We start from the raw sequence: 20,844 nt of genomic DNA, 5'->3' as shown, positions 1-20,844 counted from the left end.
TTGTACTAAAAATAGAACCCCAAACTTGCTAAAGAAGGCATTAGCTTTGAACTAGAATATTGAGACAGACAGTGAGATCTCCTTTACAATGCTGTTAATCTCTACTAAACTAATGCTATTCATCTCTCTTGTGAAAGTCAATGTGTACTATAAACCATTTGTATGGGAAACCCATGTTTTCATACAGCTATTATCTAACCATACTATGAGCAGCATCTGCTTTGTATGACGGACCAGTACAGCTACTTCCACCAGCTCCTCTTATGGCACGAAAGGATGCAACAACAGTGGGTTGTCTTCTCAGTTCAATCCTTCACCTGAAGATGAATCAGCCCCCACCACTGCATCCATCCAAGGCCATGTCACAAGTCTTCTAAGGAGCCATTTGAGTACTCATGACCTGAAACACCGGAACTTCCATTTGGTAATCGACTCGTGCTGGTGGGAGTTGAATAAGGGGAGTAGGTTGAAGTAGAACTGCCTCGTGTATATCGGTTCTGAGCAGTGCTACTTCTTGTTGCCTTAAGACGGGCCTTCCTCCCCTGAGGCCAAGTGCATACAAGTATTAATAGAAAATAGTTTGGATCAACTGATGAGAGGTAATTTGAGACTGGCTACTGAAATAGAAAAAGAATATACCTTTCCCATGCATTTCTCCAAGTGAGGAGCAAATCGCCCAGCCATGATAGATCGGCCACAATTCATACATTCAAATATTTCAGTTGCAACAGGAGGATGGGTTTGCCCAAATATATCTACGACGTATTTGCCATTTGTTTCACTACTGTTGCTAGGATCAGCTACTGTTGCCCGAGCTTGTGCAGACAACCGAAGTTCTTCCTCCTCTTCTTCTAAATTACGATCAAGGCCTAGTTTCGCTACGCGGTGACACTCAGATGCAACATCAGTAATGATGGAATCAAGAAGCTCATCAAAAACATGAGCGGACAACTGCACATGGATCACAAAGCAGACTAATAGTCAAATATCAACAAGAATCACAGAGCAGACTAATAGTCAAATATCAACAAGAAAAGCCTGAAGTAGAATACAGTAAATTCACCCATATACAAGACATTCTAACTGTAAAAAACATAGGGGAACTGAGCTTAAATAAGGAGTGCCACACCCATGCCTCCAAACCCCGAGGCCCACCTTTGATCATCAATGGGAATAAGGGCAGGAACAGTCTATATCCAGAAATTTAAGAGTAAAGTAAACATAAAAACAAAAAACCATATGCAATCAATAGAAAAGCTGGGAAAGACAAGAAAAAGCATGCTTTCCCACACGAAGAAGAAACAACAGAGTCAAATAATAGCAAGATTCTACTAATTGCCTTCAGAAGCAACTGATGCATACAATTCACTATAGCAATTAAGCAAGATAACCAGCAAATATAAGTTTCTGGTTTCATTTAAGATGTGGGTTACTTGTGGTTGAGAGATGTTATCCTCATTTGATGCCGACATGAATCTCTCCTCAGAAATCAATGAACAATAAAATCCACACCACAAGGTTCGGCACAAGAAAAAAACCTGCAACCTAGATAGACAACAACAGAACATGATCAAGAAGAGAATAGGAAAAAAATATAAAATAAAATACAAACAACAACTATGTCACAGGCCCAAACAAGTTGGATTCATGATTTTTCTCTAGTTAATGTGTAAAGGAAAAATAAGTTTACAAATTTAGCTGGCTATATCATCTTCTTGATTTTATAGATACATTACTACACTACAACAACAACAACATATCCGGTGTAATCCCACAAGTGAGATTTAGGAGGGTAGAGTGTACGCTGACCTTACCCCTACCTTGGGAGTGAGAGAGGAGACTCTCCGCTTAAGGAAACACATAACGGAAATGAAGAGAAGAGCATGGCAAACTACTATAGAAAACACGACAAAGTAATGTGATAACCAAAGTACAAGAGATAGTAGCAAAATTTGAAGGACAAGAAACTACCAGAGAAACAGTACGAGTTTACGACTACCGGAATGAAAGGATAAGCATGACAATGCTTTATCACCTAACCTCCTAACCTAAGTCATGTCCTCCATAACCTCCAATCTAGCATCATATCTTCAGATTGTGTCAAATACATACTATATGAGAAATGAAAATACAATCTTAACAAACAAATGGATTCGTGATTTTCTCGAGTTACATGCTCTCATCATTATGATAAAGTCTGACTAGTGAACAGCAGCACTAGCACATTACCAACAACTAAATTTGCAACAGATTTGAAGATTCCAAACCTAGTATCAATGAAAAAAACATAGACATCCTTTTTTTTCCCAGCTCAATGAAGCTAATTCAGTTCATACAAACTTAATCCATCGGCTGGATTTCATTTCGATTAATTTAGAAGTTTAAAGTCGATCTCAACCATGATCAAGCATCAATCAATAAAATATTAATTCCAAACTAATTTAATCAAACTGTTCCACATCCGATCTGCAATTTTCCGATTAAAATCCCTGCCAAATCTAGTAAACGTATGCAATAAACTTACACCAAAACATAAAGAAAAAACTTACAGATCGAGAAAGAAGATTGTTCCTTCAACAGAAAGGAGTTGGGAATTTCGTACCTGAATTTAGGAACAGGGGCAGAAGGGACGATGGGCTTCAGTGTTCGGGTCGGGTCGGGAAGTTGGAGCTCTACAGTCAGCTACTTTGTAAACTGCCTCGTGTGGTATTTTGATAGGCGCATTCGGGTAGAGGCATTAAATGGGTTACAATAGAAATCGGTTGAATCACTTTATTTTGGGCTCAAATTAGCTAAAATTTGGGTTGGGTCATGACCCACTTAATTTAACTCGTTTAATCTTGATAATTTTAACATATTATTACTTAACACTTTTATAATTACAATTTTGAACTTTAACACTAAAAAATAAAAAAAGTTACAAATGGACAAAAAATCCTAGAAGATATAAAATACTTTCTTTGTTTCATTTTATGTAACACTATTTCCTTTTTAGTCCGTCTCAAAAATAATATCGTTTTACTATAATCGTAAATAATTTAACTTTAAAATTCACATTTTACCTTAATGAAATGGTTTACATAAACACAAATATTAAATTATTTTAGATCTTAAATTTTAAAGTCTTCATTTTTTTCTTAAATATCGTATCAAGGTAAAAGATACCACATAAAATGACGAAGGGAGTAGACCGTAAATAGTTATTTATACATTCACTGGTTCTATAGCTTGCCAACATCTTCGATTAATTAGAGAAGATGAAGATGGAATTTGTTGAAGTTTGGTGGACAGAGAAGAGTGACTGTTTACTTTCCTCTTTTTACTGTTTTTAGATATTTTGCCCCTTTTTTTTGTTGCTGTTTTATCTTGGGTTTGGATCAATCTGATTTGGGCCTTCTGTACTCTTTTTGTTTAATAATAAAGAACAACTTTTATATATAACAAATATAAAAATTATATTTATATGTTATAACTATAGTTTGTATAATTAGCAAATTTTATGTTTGCTATGGAACTTTTGATTTGTATAATTCGCTACAAACATTCAATTTTATACAAATTGTTCAGTTTTGTATAAATTCATTTATACATTGTAATTTGTATAATAAGATTTGTATTTGTATAATTATAAGTGTATATGACAAAAATATATGTATTTGTATTTGTATATATATTTTTCTCTCGCTTTACACAAACACAAATGCATTATATACATTCTATATCGAAATGTATAAAATGGCTAATTGTATATCGAAAATGGTTAATTGTATACCGAATCAAATGGCAAAAAAATTAGATGTTTGCTGCGAATTACAATTAAAATAAACTATGGCTATAACATTTAATTTGAATCAATAGTTTGTTATTTCATACAAATTTCCCGATAATAAATGGCTCATGATCCTTTGGTTAAAAAAATAATAATTCTTTCCTTTAATATAGGATAATACATTACATTAATGCAAATATTTTTTTTAAAAAAATGGGTTAGAAATTGCAAATTATATTGGCTCGATTGAAGATTCTTTAATAATGGGTTAAGTCTTGAATGAATTGAGACTGAACTCTCAAATTATTTTGAGCTCATTTTGACACCCCTAATTCGGGGTAATCTTTTTATTTTTTTAATTATCTTTCTAGGTAGAAACTACATAATTAGACATACTCCACTATCACTACCATATATTTTGTTATAATCTATACTTTTAAAAATATTAGATATTTTAACACTAATTAAGAGTTTCTTATCATATATTAAGGAAGATATACATATACATATGGGTGGACATAGTGTGGAATATACCGAATTATCATATCATATCGAAATTTTTAATACCATGATTTTGATAATATGGTATACATTTTGATTTTTTAAATATTCGGTATGGTATTTGGTTTTTAGTATTTAGAAATAACATACCGAAGTGTCTATATATATATATATATATATATATACACACACACACTAGTTTTTCAACACGTGTGTTGCACGTGATTACCAATTCATAAAATATATGGCATAGTAAATTGTATTGCTTATTTAAGCGAAGATTTGAATAATAAGTTTTGCACAAAAAAATATTACAGATTCTTTTGTGAATGTTCTTTTGTCTTGAACATCAAAAAAATAAATCATGGCAATTATCTAACTCTTAAGAAGTCTAATAATTTTGGAAATAGTTATTCAGAAGCATATATCTACATCACAAGATAAATTATTGACAAAAACAAATGTATTTAGACTACATCATGTTAACTTCATATATTGGAACATTACATATTAATGTATATATTAAGTAAAAAAAAATTATTATTATATCATCAAAATTATTTTCCTCAAGTACTCATGGTTATGGAATATATCTTCTTAGGATAGAACAATTTACTTCATCAGAATAGTGGTACCTCATATTCCGCTAAACTTCGAACTCACACAATGAGAATAAATCACACGTTTTTTTTTAAAATACAAGAAGAAGAACAAGAGTAGAAGATTAAAAAAAATTGTGGTTGAAAAATGAGAGGAAATCCCTCTATTTATAGTCAACAAAGGGTAGTATGAAAAAATAATTTTTGTGTCATATCTTAATAGTCATGACCTTTCCGAGAAGTCACAACCCTTTTGAAAAGTCACAACTTATTGCAAAAGTTACAACTCATCGAAAAATCACAACCCTTTGAAAAGAGTCACAACTTATCGGAAAAGTCACAACTCATCGAAAAAGTCACAATTTTTGGGAAATATCACAACTCATCGAAAAATCACAACCCTTTGAAAAAATTCACAACTTATTGAAAAAGTCACAACCTAAGTTAAGGATATTATAGTAATTTACATTCAAGTTAGGAGTTCATGATTTTAAGGTTATATAGATTAGTGGTATTGAAATACTAACAAATATGCACCTAATATTAGTGAAAACTAAATGTTTAGAAGTTGAAACTTTGACAATTCAATTTTGATTAAAATGTAATTGATTAACAAAAGGAGTTGTTTGTACTTTCTTTTGAATATATACTTTTACATTTGTAATGTGTTAGTATGATACAATTGAGACATTTTTTTAATTGTCGAATCATAATACTATATTATAAGAGTATATATTAGTCGAAGTTGAACAAACTATGGTTATCGATTTACCATACCATAGAATACTGAAATCGAACCATTCCAAATTAAATTGGTATGGCAATGGTATAATGTTTTATAAACTGAAAACCGAAATGACGATATCGAACAAACCTTTCAAATACCGTACTGCACCATACCATGCTCACCCCTACCTATACATGTATTTTTGTTAACTTATGCACTAAAATAGAGAGAGAGACGAGCGAGATGGCGAGAGAGGCGAACGAGATTTGTTATGTATCCCAAATACATGCGAATCCACACTTGGATACAATGTATCTAAAAAAACTTACACCTAACTTTGACCCAATGTATCCCGAAATGTATGTATCTGAACATATCTTAATGTATTTGGACACACCAAAATCTGATAAGATTTGTAATATTACAAATTAAAATATATCTAATTCATTAGCTCTTAAACTAGTGAAATTTAAATAATTTTTTCTTTTTTTATTTGGTCGACGAACTGAACTACAAATTTTAGCTGAACCTTATCAAACCACATGTTGAATCAGATCAATCCAACGGACCTAACCCATATTGATGACTTTAATCTTAACACAATAATATTAATTGAATTTCTCAATAAGTACAATTTACCATGTTTTATTTTTGTAAATTTATTTAATAAATTGTATCCTATGATTTCATGAATGATATATAATAAATCAACTCTTTTATTCTCCTGTGATTATTAATTAGTTTACCTTTTAATTTAAATATTCGAATCATATGAAATCTAGTTTACGCGTTGACCGGTTGTCCAAGTGAAAAAAAATCATTTTTCAGTCTCTATATAAAGACATTTAGTTATAATTTTCTAACCTTATAAAAAAATTAAAGAAATATTCTTTAATTAGAGGTATACATATATTAGTTTATATATTTTATAATTCATTTTCTTGCTAACTATTTTTCTTTTTTGAATTTTTTAATTCATTGTTCCTTAAGTGATTTAACAAAATTTATTGAAGGAAAAATGGATGAGAAACGAAAAAGATCTGATGAGACTAATTTGGATTTGTGCTTGAAACTCCTACTCAAGATGAACTAATTAATAAAGTTCAAACATTGGAAGAAGCAATGAATTTTGAACTCAAGCATGGTCATGTAGATCCTAACGTAGATTTGAAAAAGTCGAGAAGGTTATATACATATATGATTTTTTTCCATTCTATGTTGCTTTTAAAAATGTGAATTTTTTTTATCAACATTTGAAAATTTTTGATGAAAAATTTATTGAAATGATTGATTGTGCGAATTATCAATTGTTTCGATCAGATTTTCTTTTTCTAATTATATGGGAGATAATTAGATTTTACTTTATTTTTATAAGATTGGAATATATATCAGATAATTCTTTTTTTATAGATACTAAAAAATATAAATTTCTAATTGATGTTTGAAATTTTAATAAAAAGTCAATTAAAATATTTTTAACAAACCAATGGTCAATGGATATGATCCGATTAAAGAATTTTATCAGAAAATTGTATTTTCTAGTTGTAGGATAAATAATATTTTTATTTTTTTGTTATAAGATTTTATGTGTTAAAACTAGTAATTTAATTTAATTTTTTGTAATTGCCTTTATAGAATCATGTCAAACCGACTATCAGAACAAAGATCCAGGATCAGAAAGATTGAATACACAGCTGAACTGGAAAAGAAAGTCAAAGAACTAGAGGTAATAAAAATTTACATCAATTTTTTAAATTCAAATGGTGTTTCAATTCATTATTTAATTTCATTTTTTTCCTTGGTTGGTTTGAAAATAGTACACGCGCGTGCACATATATATACACATGAAAATATAAAAGTTTAAGAGGCTTGTGAAAATTCAATGGTGAATGCAATTTACTTTTAGACAACTCTAAAATTTGAAAAAATAAATACATCACAATAACAGATCGAATAATAAATTGCTAGTTACTCAAACATAATTTTTATGAGTATTTTTTAATTCAATTTGAACCTAGTATGCTAATGCTTAGTTTGAGATCAGAAGTTTGAATTCATAATTACTCTACGATCACAATTCTTTTTTAAAAAAAAAAAAACAAGTCTTTCTCAAAATGATATCGCTTCAAAACTCATTTGCTAATTGAATAAGAAATTTTGTGCACACGTTTCAAACATATGAGTGTATGATCTTACTTGGATATAAATTAAATTAATCATTTTGGTAAGTGTACCCATAATAACATATCAAGTGTAATTTCACAAGTGAAATTTTGATAAAAATAAAATATAAGTAAATATTATTTCTATATTTGTTGTGAAATAAAAAGGTTGGTTTCGATACACTAGATTAAGCGTACCTAACTATATATATACAAAATTTCTTTCTTACCTTTTACACATATACAAATAAAATTGATGAAGCGATGTCGAATGAATTACCTAAGTGTATAAGAATTTGTTGGATCTTCCAATATCAATAGGTTAATTGTTTCACTATACTTAACGCTAATAATCTTGTTCATATATGTATTGGTGCAGGATACAATAGCTTGGGCGAGATCAGAAATAGAAAATGTTAAAGATAATAAAAAGAAGTTGATGCTGGAGAACGAAATGTTGCAAGCACAATTGGATATTGTCACTGACAAATCTAATTTACGTATTGGTATATTATATATCTCCTCTCCTACAAATTTTTATTATTATTATTTCAAATTCTACTTATGAAGGAATTACAATATACAAATGTTAATTAAATAATAATAATAATAATAATATAATTATCATACAATAATAATGTCACTCCCCAAACTAGAGGAAGCGCGACCAGGACTCTATACCTTACTCGATTGCGCTATCACTGAGCCATAATGAAAAGGGAACAACGAGGTTCAATAAGGCCATCACAATAAGATGATTGAATCATGGAGGTCACAAAAAATTCAATATCATAAAGAAAGAGCCAACAAAGACAACTTAACTGATAAAGAACTACAAGTCGTCAAAGCTGCAACTAAAATCATATATTTTAATAGCTTTGTCGACTTATTGTATATATGATTTCAGTTGCAGCCTTATCGGATTGTAGTTCTTTATCAATTAATGAGTATAGGTCTTGTTGTCTCTTTCTTTGTGTCATTGATTTTGTTATGACATTGTTGGTCCAGTTATTTTATTTCAACAAGTTATTGTGATGGACTTGTCGTTCCTTATTATTCCTTTTCCATTATGTCTTAGTGGCTAGCTCAATTGAGTAAGGTAGCGAATGTTGGTTGCGCCTCCTTTAGTTTGGGGTGTGACAGATAATTAATGACAAAGAAATTGTTACACGATCAATTAATACGTAAAAATACATTAAATTATTCAAATTGTTTTGTTACTCATTAGAACCTAATAAGTTAAGAAGATTTATAATTAACTAGCTAGAACGTACTTAAAATCTTGACTTCCATCATCTTGATAGCAGCACAAACTCAAGAGTTGAAACTTGAGTTGAAGGAACTTGCAAAGACTCAGGAGATTGAAGGACAAAGTTCCAACTTTTAAGTCTGAGTCAATTGCAGAAATAGACATGGATCAGTATCTCAACTTTGATGCCATGAACTTTTACCCACCCAGGATTGACGACCTGTGAACCAACCAATAAATGTTGTTGCTATTTTTGTGGGATTATTCCTTTTCTATGTAGGGGTGGGGAGGGGGTTAAGTTTTAAATTTTCGTTATGTAATTTAAGAATTTTTTATGATATGAATATCTAAGACAATGTTAAATACTTTGTGATCTTATGGATATTTAATTAATTTCTAATATTTGAAATGAATTTTTAAGTAATGTTTGTTGTTGGTACCTAGTTTTTTTTTTTTTACATAATTGATATGATTAAGGGGATCTATAAGGAGATGAAATTCTTTATAACAAATTTGATCAGAAGGAATTATTTTGTGGGAGAATTAAGTAGTGGGTTAGCTCCCTCTCTTCTTGTCCTTATTATTAGTACTAATAATATATACTATTTAATGTGCGTTGGTTCTTATTCTTTCATGTATATATATTACGAGTTTATAAAGTTGCAAGTTAAACATATTTTTTTTTTGTTGATAATTAGTAGTAAAAATAAAAAACGTAAAACATGAAAAATAAGACAATCTTTTTATAACATATTTCATCAATAGGAGACGTCAAACCTCCTTTTTACATTTATTTTTCTATTTCAATGCTAATATGTTATTACATTCTTTTAGATTTTACCAAATGATTTACAACTTCACGATCCTCGTTAGGATACATGTCTCGGATACCTAGGATATGCTAAGTGGTTCATGTCCGCACAAAGCAAAAGTTACACGGAATGTGGTGGACGATCTATTATTACCATGTCTTCTTGTTGTATCCTTCCCAACGTCGCCAGGTAGTTTGCGCAGTTATTTTCCTGTCTCAAATTGTGAATTAGTACAATCCCAAGTTCGAATATAAGACTCTTTCATTCTTCTATAACAACATGATCGGGGTGACTTTCCAAGACGTTACCCATCAGATATAGCCACTTCAAGGCTTCGCTCGAATCTGTCTCGATAATAACCTTCTTCAAATTGTATTTCTTCGCCAATATTAGACTCCGTGTATTGCCCATAACTCAGCTGTAAGACTTGGCGTAGCTCTCATGCCAAGTCGTCCATAGAACCCGCCCAACCATCTTCCCTGGTCATCACGTGCGACCCCGCCAACCCCAAATTGAAGCTGCCATCAGTGTTGATCTTGATACATCCCTGAAGTGAAAAAAACCCAACTAATGAAAATAGGTTCTGTATCGATCACTCAATTTTCTGTTGATTGAAATGAATGATATTCAATTCTTGGAATTGGAAAAAAATATGAATTTTGGCAATAAACCGGATGAACGTATGTTGACATTGTTTTTGTAGTAACTAAAATTGCACTTAATCACACTAAGACCAAAAGTAAAAAAAAACGTGAGAAAAGTGAAAACTAAAGATAAAACTAAGAGCACATATATATAAATCTCAATTTGTAATAGGATTCAATTTATTAGCCTTTTCGAAAAAAGGAAACTAATAAAAAAACTTATTAATCCTACTTCATGCCGGATTCAATTTAATTAGCCAGGTATGGAAAGTTAGAAAAAGGAAGGTTTATATTAAGTACACCATTATACGCGAGTACATTTTCATCTATCTAAAACAATCTTCTACACCTCAAAATACATGTGGTGGCAAGATATACGCTTTTTGAGTAGGGATGGCAACGGGGTGATGCGGGGTGGGGTGGGGCGGGTTGAGATTAACCCGCAAATTTTTAATCCGTCCCGTCCCGCTCCGCATAACAATTTTTTCATTTTCAATCCGCCCCACCCTGCCCCGCATAGACCTGTCCCACATGAATCCGCCCCGCATAACTTTTTTAATATTTTCTTTTTCTAGTTAAGTTTGATATTAAAAATAAAATTCATAAAAATAAGTTCTTTTTTTCATTAAGTTGTACTAATTTAATAGGATAGTGACTTAAAAATTTATTTTTTAGAGGTCAATTGGAAAACATGTAAGAAATTGTATTATTTTTTATTAAACAATTTTCATTTACTATATTGAATATTTTAGTAGATTTATAGAAGTTATCTTGATAAATAACGTTCTATCACTCTTATAACATGTAAAAACTTAAAATTAAATTTGAATCCTCATAAAATCACATATACCCGTAACCCGCTCTGCCTCGCATTAATTTTAAAAAAGCCCACTTCAACCCGCCCTGCATCCCACCCACCCCGCACAACCTTAAACCCGCCCCACCCCACATAGCCTTAAACCCACCCCGCCCCGCATCCGCACCGCACCGCCCCATTGCCATCCCTATTTTTGAGTATGAAAAAACTTGAGTTTCTTCGGTGGAAGAACTCAAAGTACATGTGATGGCTATACGCCTTTTGAGTATGAAAAGGTTGAACTATTTCTCCTGAACATAGCAACCTGCAAATATATAGTACAAGATGATGTAATATCCTATCTTCTCCAAATTTCAATAAAATTTCACCGAATATGTTGAAAAGCTACCTATTGGTAATCAAGAATGTTTCTGGATACAATAAAAGAAGAGTGGTAAAGAAACTTGATCTGTTGTTACCATAATTAGCAAGACATTGAGGCGGATTTAGAGTGGATCCAACGAGTTAGGTTGTACACTCATTACTTCTAGGAGATCACATGTACGTTGCCTTTAAATTTTGAATACGTCTTTGATCAGTAACTGAAATCTTCCTCAACTCATCCTTCTCTAGTCCTTTCGAACCCAAACGCGAGGCCTCAGCTTTCGCAGACTCAAACAGAAATCTCACATTGTATCGTAAGATACAACGCGAGATTTCCCTGAGAGTTAGGGCACATATCAGAATAAGTAGCACGGCTGCAACAACTATTAGTAAACATGAGGTATTTGAAATAATCGAGTCATCACGGTCATTATACGACTGAATAGTCGATGGAGCCCGAAACCCTTTCATCAATATCGTAGAGAAAGAGAATTACAAAGTGAAGAATCGAATCTTTTATTGCTAGCTCACATTACATTTATGATTTATTCTACACTATTTTGGTTCATAGCTCTACTCATAGATCATCTTTCTTCCATCCAAAAGTTACTCCCGGTTTATTTTACTTGTCCACTGTATTATAAATATTTTAAAAAAAGTTTATGGTCTGAAATATATCATAAACATTTTCGTGGATATAAAACCATATAATTAACCATGCTATAAAAAGTTTATAACTAAATTATTAAAAAATGTCATTGATTTTTAAACAAATGAAAAATGTGTTTGTACAAAATGAAACGGAGGAGCAACTTTCGTTTTTGTACAAAAGATAATTTGGCTCATCGATTCTCAATAGGCGATTTGATTTGTATTATATTGTTTTGAACATTTTTCACTATATGAACAAACGTTTAAAGTTGAGTTCGCCACAAAATTCACGTTTTTTAATCATAGTACCAAAATGAGACTCATTATTTTAATTATCATTTTGCCTTGATATTGAAATTTCATATTATATTGTTCACATTCTAATTAGTAAGTTAAATGTGCGGGGAACTGAATGTCAGTTCTGTTTATATAATTTTTAATAATTCTCACCTCGTGAGTTAGTTTAACGGACCTTGACCAAGCATAATTTTTGGACACGAGTCCTCAACATTGAAGGAAGTGCATGAAAAATGTAGTACTACTACTAAAGACAGCAAAGTTTGTTTCTTTTCAAAAAGAACTGAAAAAGGAAAAGATAGCACATGCTACTTGCTTTCTTGTTGAAAGGTAAATGGATATAGGCCCCCCTTAATCCAACAATATATATCTAACTGTTCTTGTTGGTTTGTTACAACCAATTAAAGTACACTTCAACGACATACCACAAGTGGGGTCTGGGGAGGGAGGGTAAAGTGTACGCAACACTTGAGGTATATAATTCAAATTCATTACTACAACATTTTCAATGCCACAATATTAATAACTACCTAGCTATGGCTTAATGCTACAATTTAGCTGCTACAACATCAAAGATCATTAAGAAGGAGGGCCATGAATGTGCTTCCAGTTAATACAGACAAGTAATAGTGATTCAATGAAGAGAACAATGTTCAGTATAATTTATGTAGACTGCTTCTTCTTGAACCTCAAAACTGTCACATGCCTCGTGGTGTACATAATACTTACCAACACCTGGTGTTTATATCAAACCAACAAATGCAAAACCTATATGTCGTTTATAAATGCATTGTCACTGTAGTTTTCAAGTGACAAGTCAATTTGTCTGGTCTAATACTGAGTACGGGTAAGTTTTTACTATACCTCAATATCCAGACAATGAGAAAAGAAAACAATTAACCCTAAGGAACGACAGTAATCTACCATTTACCAAGATAGCTAATGGCAGTCATTCAAACATCAAAGAAGAATGAATTAGTCCAACTAGAGTTGCACTTGGATCCTTAAAGCAAGGGTAGACAGATGTGTAGGCTCTCTTCCAATATCCAACTTCCTAGAAATGCTTTTGATACTATCTTAGCTTGATCAATTTCAAATACTCACTTTCCTCAAACACCAGCTTTCGCTGTCCGCCAAGGCAAAAATAATTAGGTAGGATGTTTTAGGTCAATTGTGATCAAGCCCAGAGCTTACTCTTCCATTATAAGATTTTCATTTGTGATAGTGAAAGACCGTCAGCAGTTTAGTCTGATCATATAACCTATCAGTATATTCTTCCAAGGGATGCATTCACCATGAACAATATGTTTGTCCTTTAGGCTTTAAGCATAATTCTACAAATATAGTTTTTACTGCAACAAGGGAGAGCCCACAACTCTCAAACTAGAAAGCTTTCTGTGGCTCGAGAACTCTAAACCTCTGAACAAACGTGTATAGTTGGGAAGGAAGAGCATACAAACTTAATATTTAACCAATGAAGGTAAGTCGAGGCCTGTTACAAACACCATCCAATATAAATGGCACCTGAATATATTGACTAATGCAAATAGATAGTGTAAAAGGAAAATGGTGGATCCAACAACTGATTTGAGGGATTGGCAAACCAAATGTCTGGGATTGACCTATGTATGCTTGAAAATAAGTATAGATGAGTTAAATACACATTATAGAACCCATACTTGTAACATACAATGTCTAAATTTGAATTCGCTAATGTAGAAGAGGTATTGGACTAATAAAGGAGGCTAGCCTGCCCAAACAACACATTTTTGCTAACACAATCAATAAATAGGCCACAGCCCACAAGCAAAATCGAACAATCTAGATGAATCAATGAGCAACATTTGAGTGTCATTATCTTTACACTAACCAACTTTCTAAAAGGGATTTTTATAAGAACTTCAATTAGGGACCCTTCGATACAGAATCAACCTAATGTATATGACTAAACCATCAAGCACAAACAATTGTTACACAGAGATAGCATATGTAAAAATCAGTACAACCAAAAATTAAAAAGATGAATCAAATCTAGGAAACTTCCCGAAGGACAACATCAGAATTCATGCATAATTAGCATGTATTATCCCACATAGTTGTAGTCAATTTTCAATTAGTACTTTACAGAACTATGTCAAAAGCAAACACCCAAGAAAGAAAATCAACTAAAGAGAGCATTTTGCAAAAAACAAACTGCCTTCTTTACTTTTATAAGCACAGCAATCCCTCTACTACTAAAATTTTCACCTCCATTTTCAGCTAATACTTTCTGACTAATCTAACGAAACTAATCTAACGAAAACAATATTAACGATTGCATTCAGAGTATCGGGTAGTAACAAGAAGGGCACCTGATCAAACCATTCTCATTACAAACCGTGCAAGTCCTGAATCCACTTTTCTCGCTATAACACTTTTGGCTACCACTGCACTCTTCACAGAGAACAAATCTATTACCTCCACACACTTCGCACGTGCTGAATTCCGCCGGAGTCAGCCCTTCAACGTATTTCTTCAGCTCACCGGCTTCATGCAGCTGAATAATCTCCGCCGCGCCACCAACGTAACTCCCGCCGATGAAAACTCTGGGCAAGGACAATTTCGTCTTTACACGGGTACCCAATATCGTCTTTAGCTCTTCCATGAACCCCGCATCCATAGACACATCTCGTTCATCAACCGAAACACGAAAGCTAGACAGAATCGATCGAACGGCTTTGCAATCATCGAATGTAGAACGAATTACTCTAAGGCTGGTGAAGTAAATCACTATTTTCTTCTCAGCTGCTGGGATTTGAATCGATTTCGGAGTTGTTGATTCGGGTGCGGGTGCGGGTGCTGGTGCGGGTCGGGTTGAGAAAGCACGGAGGACGGCGTTAACGCGGAGGACACGATGGAATATATTGGGTTTTTTGGTGGTGGTGGTGGAAACGGGTGAATTGTAATCAGAATCGTCGGAGAAAAGGGTGTTGATATCTTTGAAAGAAGAACAAGAGAAATTGGGAGAATTGTTGTTGTGAATCCAAATCTTTGATTTGGTTCGACTAAGCAACATGATTTCCAGAAATCGAAACAACAACGAAGCTATGATCAGCGCGACGCAATGGGGGTGTTGTTGGCTGACCCTTCCGATTTTCCGACTTCTACGAATGCGTTATTATTTAAACAATCGTAGTTCGACCCGGTCCGCATCCATCAAATTCAAATGCTTCCCTTTTACTGTAATTTTGTTTAGGCTTAATACATATTTTGCCTTTCTAACTTGTAAAAAAATAGTCATTTGGTAAATACTTTTAACTACCAAATCCTTACTTGATAGAACATGGGGCCAAAAATTGTACAAGACTCCAAACTGGTGGCGCATATAACGAAAGTATATTTAATAGAAAAAATTGAACTAATTGTGAGCGTTTATGTATGTGGGCACGTACTTAACAAAAGGATACTCCTTATTTCAATATGTTTATCCTACTAAAATATTCGATATAACATGTGTACAAGTAAGAATTAAAGAGTTTGTAAAAGATTATTTTTGAAAGGGAGGTGGTAAATTTTAAACCAATAATATTTTTTTTTTATCTCAATGCTTGATTAAGTGACACGTGTTAGATTTTTAAAAAAAATATTGATCCTCTTCCTCAGGCTCCGGCCGGCCTTCCCTTTGGTCTTGTCTCACAGAAAAATTGGGAGAAATCTAACGAAATACTAATAGAAGTTGGCTGGCCAGATACCCACACATTTCTCCTCTTTATCTATTTCGATTATTGTTCATATCATCTCTTTTTTTCGTATTTATTCGATTCAATGGTGTTTGATGATTTTATCTCTGTGAGGCGGAGGGGAAAAAAAAGGAATTAGAGGTGTTTGGGTATGGCAAACAATGTTAGAGAAGGCGAGAAGAAGTTGGTAATGTGCCTTCTCTTTCTTTCTTTTTCTCAAGTTAATGGTGCATGTCACAACATCATCGATGCGTGAAATATATACATGTTGATTATCTAAAGTGGTCAAACACTGACGGGGTTACAGTAATGTCCGAGCAATTTACGTGTACCTCGACTAGTTATCTGCTACAACCATCAGCACATGCACTATATAATTTTGCCTACTAAAATTCAGGCAGAAGTGAAAAAAATCACCTATTTGCGACAATGAAAGACAGCCAGCAGTTTTTACCCATCCCAAGTTTGAATGTACATGTCAGTATTTTCATTCAAAAGATGCTTTCACCGTAAACAAATGTTTCTCCTTTAAGCATAATTCTACAGATATAGTTGTTACTGAAACAAGGGAGAGCCCACAACTCTCAGGCTAGAAAGCTTTCTCTACCTCTCACTAAACGTCTATAGTTGGGAAGGAATATCACCCAATCTTAATATCAAAATGTTGCCAAAAAGCCTGTTACCTTTCATCAACACAGATAGATACTCGATAACTCTATCTACCAAGACTTGGGACTATAGAAGAAAAACAACTTCAACTTAATCCATTTGTCTAAGCTTTGATGGTAGAGTTTGTACAAAGGCTAGTGAGAGAGAGAGAGAGAGAACAAATACCCAACAGAATAAACGGTCATATGCAAACTCTTCTGAGCACCATCGTTGGTAAAACAAAATAGAAATAGATAATTTTGGAAGGGGTCTAAGGCTATACAAGGAGGTTGGCCCCTGCCTCAAAGTTGCTAAACACATTCAATAGATTATGTCACAAGCAAAATCAGTATTCAGAAACCAGAATTCGAGCTATGTAATGATTTCTTTATCGGGAACAACATCTCTATCTCTGTCTCCACGAGGTAGGCATAAGGTTTGTGTACACCCTACCCTCCCCAGACCCCACCTAATGAGATTTGTTATTGTTGAATTAGAGCCAACCAAAAAATGAGGCAATGTGCAAGATTTGATTGTCATTACTCATTATCTTTATGCAAAATTGCTAACCAACTTTCAGAAAGACATTTTAATAGAACTTAACTTCATCACATATATACAGATAATGCATACGACCAAGACATTAGAACTCTAACATTCTGTTAAACAGAGAGTGTTACCCCTAATCAATAACAATTTGCCCAGGCACAGCATATTTGTAATCAAGCAAACTATGAAAAAAAATACATAGAAAAATCAACTAAAGATAACATTTTGCATCTAATCAAACTGCTTTCTTAGCATATAAACACACCCTAATGCACCAATTCCCTCTACCTCCACCAAAAAGGGTAAAAAAAGAAGAAGAGAAAGAGAGATTAATCATACAAAAAGCTGCTAATGGAAGATTAAAAAGAAGAAGAAAATGAAGTGTATAAAGTTTTCATCTTCATTTTCAGCTTATACTTTCTGACTAGCCTAAAATATAGTTATAGAGCTTGCTAATCTAATCATAGTGTAATTGGGGCATAGTAACAAGATGGGCACCTGATCAAACCATTCTCATTACAAGACGTACAAGTTCTGAATCCACCTTTCTCGCTATAATACTTGTGGCTACCATTGCACTCGTCACAGAGGATAAATCTATGGCCGCCACACTCTTCACACGTGCTTAAATCCGCCGGAATCAGCCCTTCAACGTACTTCTTCAGCTCACCTGCTTCATGTAGCTGCCGAATCTCCTCCGCACCACCAATGTACCTCCCGCCGATGAAAACTCTCGGCAAGGACGGTTTCGTCTTTTCACGGATACCCAATATCGTCTTTAGCTCTTCCATAAACCCAGAATCCATGGACACATCTCGTTCGTCGATCGAAACCCGGAAGCTACGCAGAATCGTTCGAACAGCTTTGCAATCGTCAAATGTAGAACGAATTACTCTTAGACTTGTGAAGTAGATCACTATCTTTTTCTCAGCTCCTGGGATTTGAATCAACGGCTCCGATTTACGGGTCTCCTTGAGATTTGATTCGGGTTGAGGGAGGAGGGTTTTGAGGGACAAATCGGGTCCGGGTCGGACTGATAGAGCACGAAGAACAGCACTAACACGGCGTACACGATGGAAGATATTGGGTTTTTTGTTGGGGGTGGGTGAATTGCAATTTGAATCGTCAGAGAAAAGGGTTTGAATATCTTTGAAAGAAGGACAGGAGAATTTGGGGGAATTGGTGTTGTGATTCCAAATCTTTGATTTGGTTCGTGTTACCAACATGGTTTTCAGAGATCGAAGAACTGAATCAACAACAAGAAGAAGAAGAACAACTTTGTTGAAACTTGGTAGGATTTGGTTATTGAGGTTTCTTGGTTGAAATCAATGGCGGAAAATGGAAGAAAATATATTGTAGAAGAAGATGGGAGTGGGGACAGTGAGAAGGAGAAGGGTTTGGCGTCAGTGTTAAGGGATTATAGAGAAGAAATTGCGAACGCGGTGAAGGTGTCAGGGTGGGTGGGGGTGACAGTGGCAAACAGAGAAGGGGAAAATTACTCTGATTTTAATATACATTTTCATTTTTCCTTGTTATATTTAATACTAATTATTTACAAAATCCTAAAAATACAGTATAGTATTAATTAATATAAATATTAAAATCAGTTACTACTATTATTATTATTATTTTTAAAAGAAAAAACATACCATGTTAATATGAAGGAGTCCTTAGGATGACTTATCTCATTTGGAGGGTGATCTATCACACAAATAACTTGAAATAGATTTGTCTTCAANAAATCGACACGTGTCAATTAATTTTAGTTAAAAAAATTAAAAATTAACAAAAAAAATTTAAAAATAGACGTGTGCCTGTTAATTTTCATAAAAAAATTAAACATTCGCAAACGAATATAAAAAATTTCAAATAATAATATTATTTTTTGAGATTTCTCTATATTTTTGCATGAAAATAAATTGACGAAAGTTCTTTGATTTTCTTTCTTAAACATTCAATTAAATTAAATAACATTACTTATTTATTTTTTCTTATCATCTAGGCTATCTAAATTTAACGCAAATACTCACTTTTAATTTTTAATATAAATCAATACGAATAAAAAAACTCATCTTCAATACGAGTAAAAAAAGACTCTTGTTCATTGCTAATAACACTACTAAAAAATGTTACCAACACAATTTCGTCGGTTATTTTTTACACAAAAATACATAACACTCTTAAAAAGAAATTATTATTTTTTAAAATGAATTATTTTTTGTTAATTTTTAATTTTTTTAACTAAAATTAACTGACACGTGTCGATTTAAAATAAGAAGTTGCATTGGAAGAATATATATAAAATAGAGAAATCATAAAAATAGTATTTCGTGTTAAAATGGAACATAAAAAATGGAGTTCAAGGGTTAAAATGGAACAAGGCTAAGTTGGAGTGCCAAAATGAAAAATTGGGCCAAGTTTGAGGGGCTGTGTATGTGTTTTGCCTTATATTTAATACTAATTATTTACAAAATCTAAAAATATAGTATAGTATTAATTAATATAAATATTAAAATCAGTTACTACTATTATTATTATTATTTTTAAAAGAAAAAACATACCATGTTAATATGAAGGAGTCCTTAGGATGACTTATCTCATTTGGAGGGTGATCTATCACACAAATAACTTGAAATAGATTTGTCTTCAATATTTTTTAAATCAAATTTATTGCATAAAATTTATCTACTACAATTTTCATCCCTATATAATTTATAAATTATTACATAATGGAGAATTTATCCTATAGACCTATACTCACCACTTCAAAAGGCCAGACAAAAATTAAAACCGCTACTGATTATTTTGGGATTAAAAATATATGGAGGAAAAGTACTACTATATGAAATGAAAGAAAGAGAAAAAAATGAAGAGGAGATTTTGAGGATAAAATAATACTATAGTAATGGAGAAGAAATCTGACTTGCACATGTTTGGTTTGACTAATTTTTTATTTTTTTTATTTTTTTGGTAAATTAGAAATTTAACTAAAAAAATAAAAGCCATACGATTTAATTCTGTCAAAAAAAGTTTTGGTCATAATTTTTGGATTAAATTAAAAAATTATCTTCACATAATTATTTGATTAAATTTTTAAATACTCTGAGCCACTTTTTGAGATTTCAACTTATAAACTTTAAATTTCAAGTATCAACTTCAAAATCACGATGAGAGAGAATTGCTCGGATAGTAAGCATCCCTCACTTCCAACCTGAAGGTTGCGAGTTCAAGTCACCAAAGAAACAAAAGGGGTGGAAGCTCCTAGGAGGGCAAAAAAAAAAATCAAAATCACAAAAATCTAGTGCGATGTTTTATTTTATCAAATTTGTTTTTTATT

At 32.7% G+C, this 20,844-nt stretch overlaps 3 protein-coding genes across 4 annotated transcripts; all 3 read right to left on the bottom strand.

The window, feature by feature from the left end:
- Window positions 1-50: 50 nt before the first annotated feature.
- LOC125874986 (SAGA-associated factor 11) lies at window positions 51-2,732 on the bottom strand. 2 transcript variants are annotated; one of them, XM_049556036.1, is made up of 4 exons: window positions 2,603-2,732; window positions 1,434-1,545; window positions 640-951; window positions 51-542 (listed from the first exon to the last, which is right to left on the bottom strand). In XM_049556036.1, the coding sequence occupies exons 2-4, from the start codon at window positions 1,470-1,472 to the stop codon at window positions 363-365; spliced, it is 531 nt and encodes a 176-aa protein (XP_049411993.1). In that variant the 5' UTR covers window positions 1,473-1,545; window positions 2,603-2,732; the 3' UTR covers window positions 51-362. The 2 variants fall into 2 exon arrangements, with proteins under 2 accessions (XP_049411993.1, XP_049411992.1); XM_049556035.1 differs by having other exon boundaries at window positions 2,550-2,611.
- Window positions 2,733-14,085: 11,353 nt separating this feature from the next.
- Window positions 14,086-15,838, bottom strand: LOC125873170 (uncharacterized protein At5g39865-like). Its single transcript, XM_049554058.1, has one exon. It carries the CDS (start codon window positions 15,644-15,646, stop codon window positions 14,912-14,914), a length of 735 nt encoding a protein of 244 aa, XP_049410015.1. The 5' UTR covers window positions 15,647-15,838; the 3' UTR covers window positions 14,086-14,911.
- A 1,901-nt stretch (window positions 15,839-17,739) lies between these two features.
- LOC125874633 (uncharacterized protein At3g28850) lies at window positions 17,740-18,990 on the bottom strand. Its single transcript, XM_049555601.1, has one exon. It carries the CDS (start codon window positions 18,731-18,733, stop codon window positions 17,969-17,971), a length of 765 nt encoding a protein of 254 aa, XP_049411558.1. The 5' UTR covers window positions 18,734-18,990; the 3' UTR covers window positions 17,740-17,968.
- Window positions 18,991-20,844: the final 1,854 nt, after the last annotated feature.

This window comes from Solanum stenotomum, chromosome 8 (genome assembly GCF_019186545.1).
Source record: "Solanum stenotomum isolate F172 chromosome 8, ASM1918654v1, whole genome shotgun sequence".
In the NCBI taxonomy this organism is placed as follows: domain Eukaryota; kingdom Viridiplantae; phylum Streptophyta; class Magnoliopsida; order Solanales; family Solanaceae; genus Solanum; species Solanum stenotomum.
This window is presented reverse-complemented; position numbering and strand designations above follow the sequence as displayed.

What these genes read in the sequence shown, in the direction of transcription:
- LOC125874633 (XM_049555601.1), bottom strand. Translation starts at nt 18,733, where the DNA reads ATGTTGGTAACACGAACCAAATCAAAGATTTGGAATCACAACACCAAT.
- LOC125873170 (XM_049554058.1), bottom strand. Translation starts at nt 15,646, where the DNA reads ATGTTGCTTAGTCGAACCAAATCAAAGATTTGGATTCACAACAACAAT.
- LOC125874986 (XM_049556036.1), bottom strand. Translation starts at nt 1,472, where the DNA reads ATGTCGGCATCAAATGAGGATAACATCTCTCAACCACAA. An exon ending in ATAACATCTCTCAACCACAA is followed by an intron (nt 952 to 1,433) that starts GTAACCCACATC and finishes ATCCATGTGCAG; the next exon opens with TTGTCCGCTCATGTTTTTGA. An exon ending in TGGAGAAATGCATGGGAAAG is followed by an intron (nt 543 to 639) that starts GTATATTCTTTT and finishes ACTTGGCCTCAG; the next exon opens with GGGAGGAAGGCCCGTCTTAA.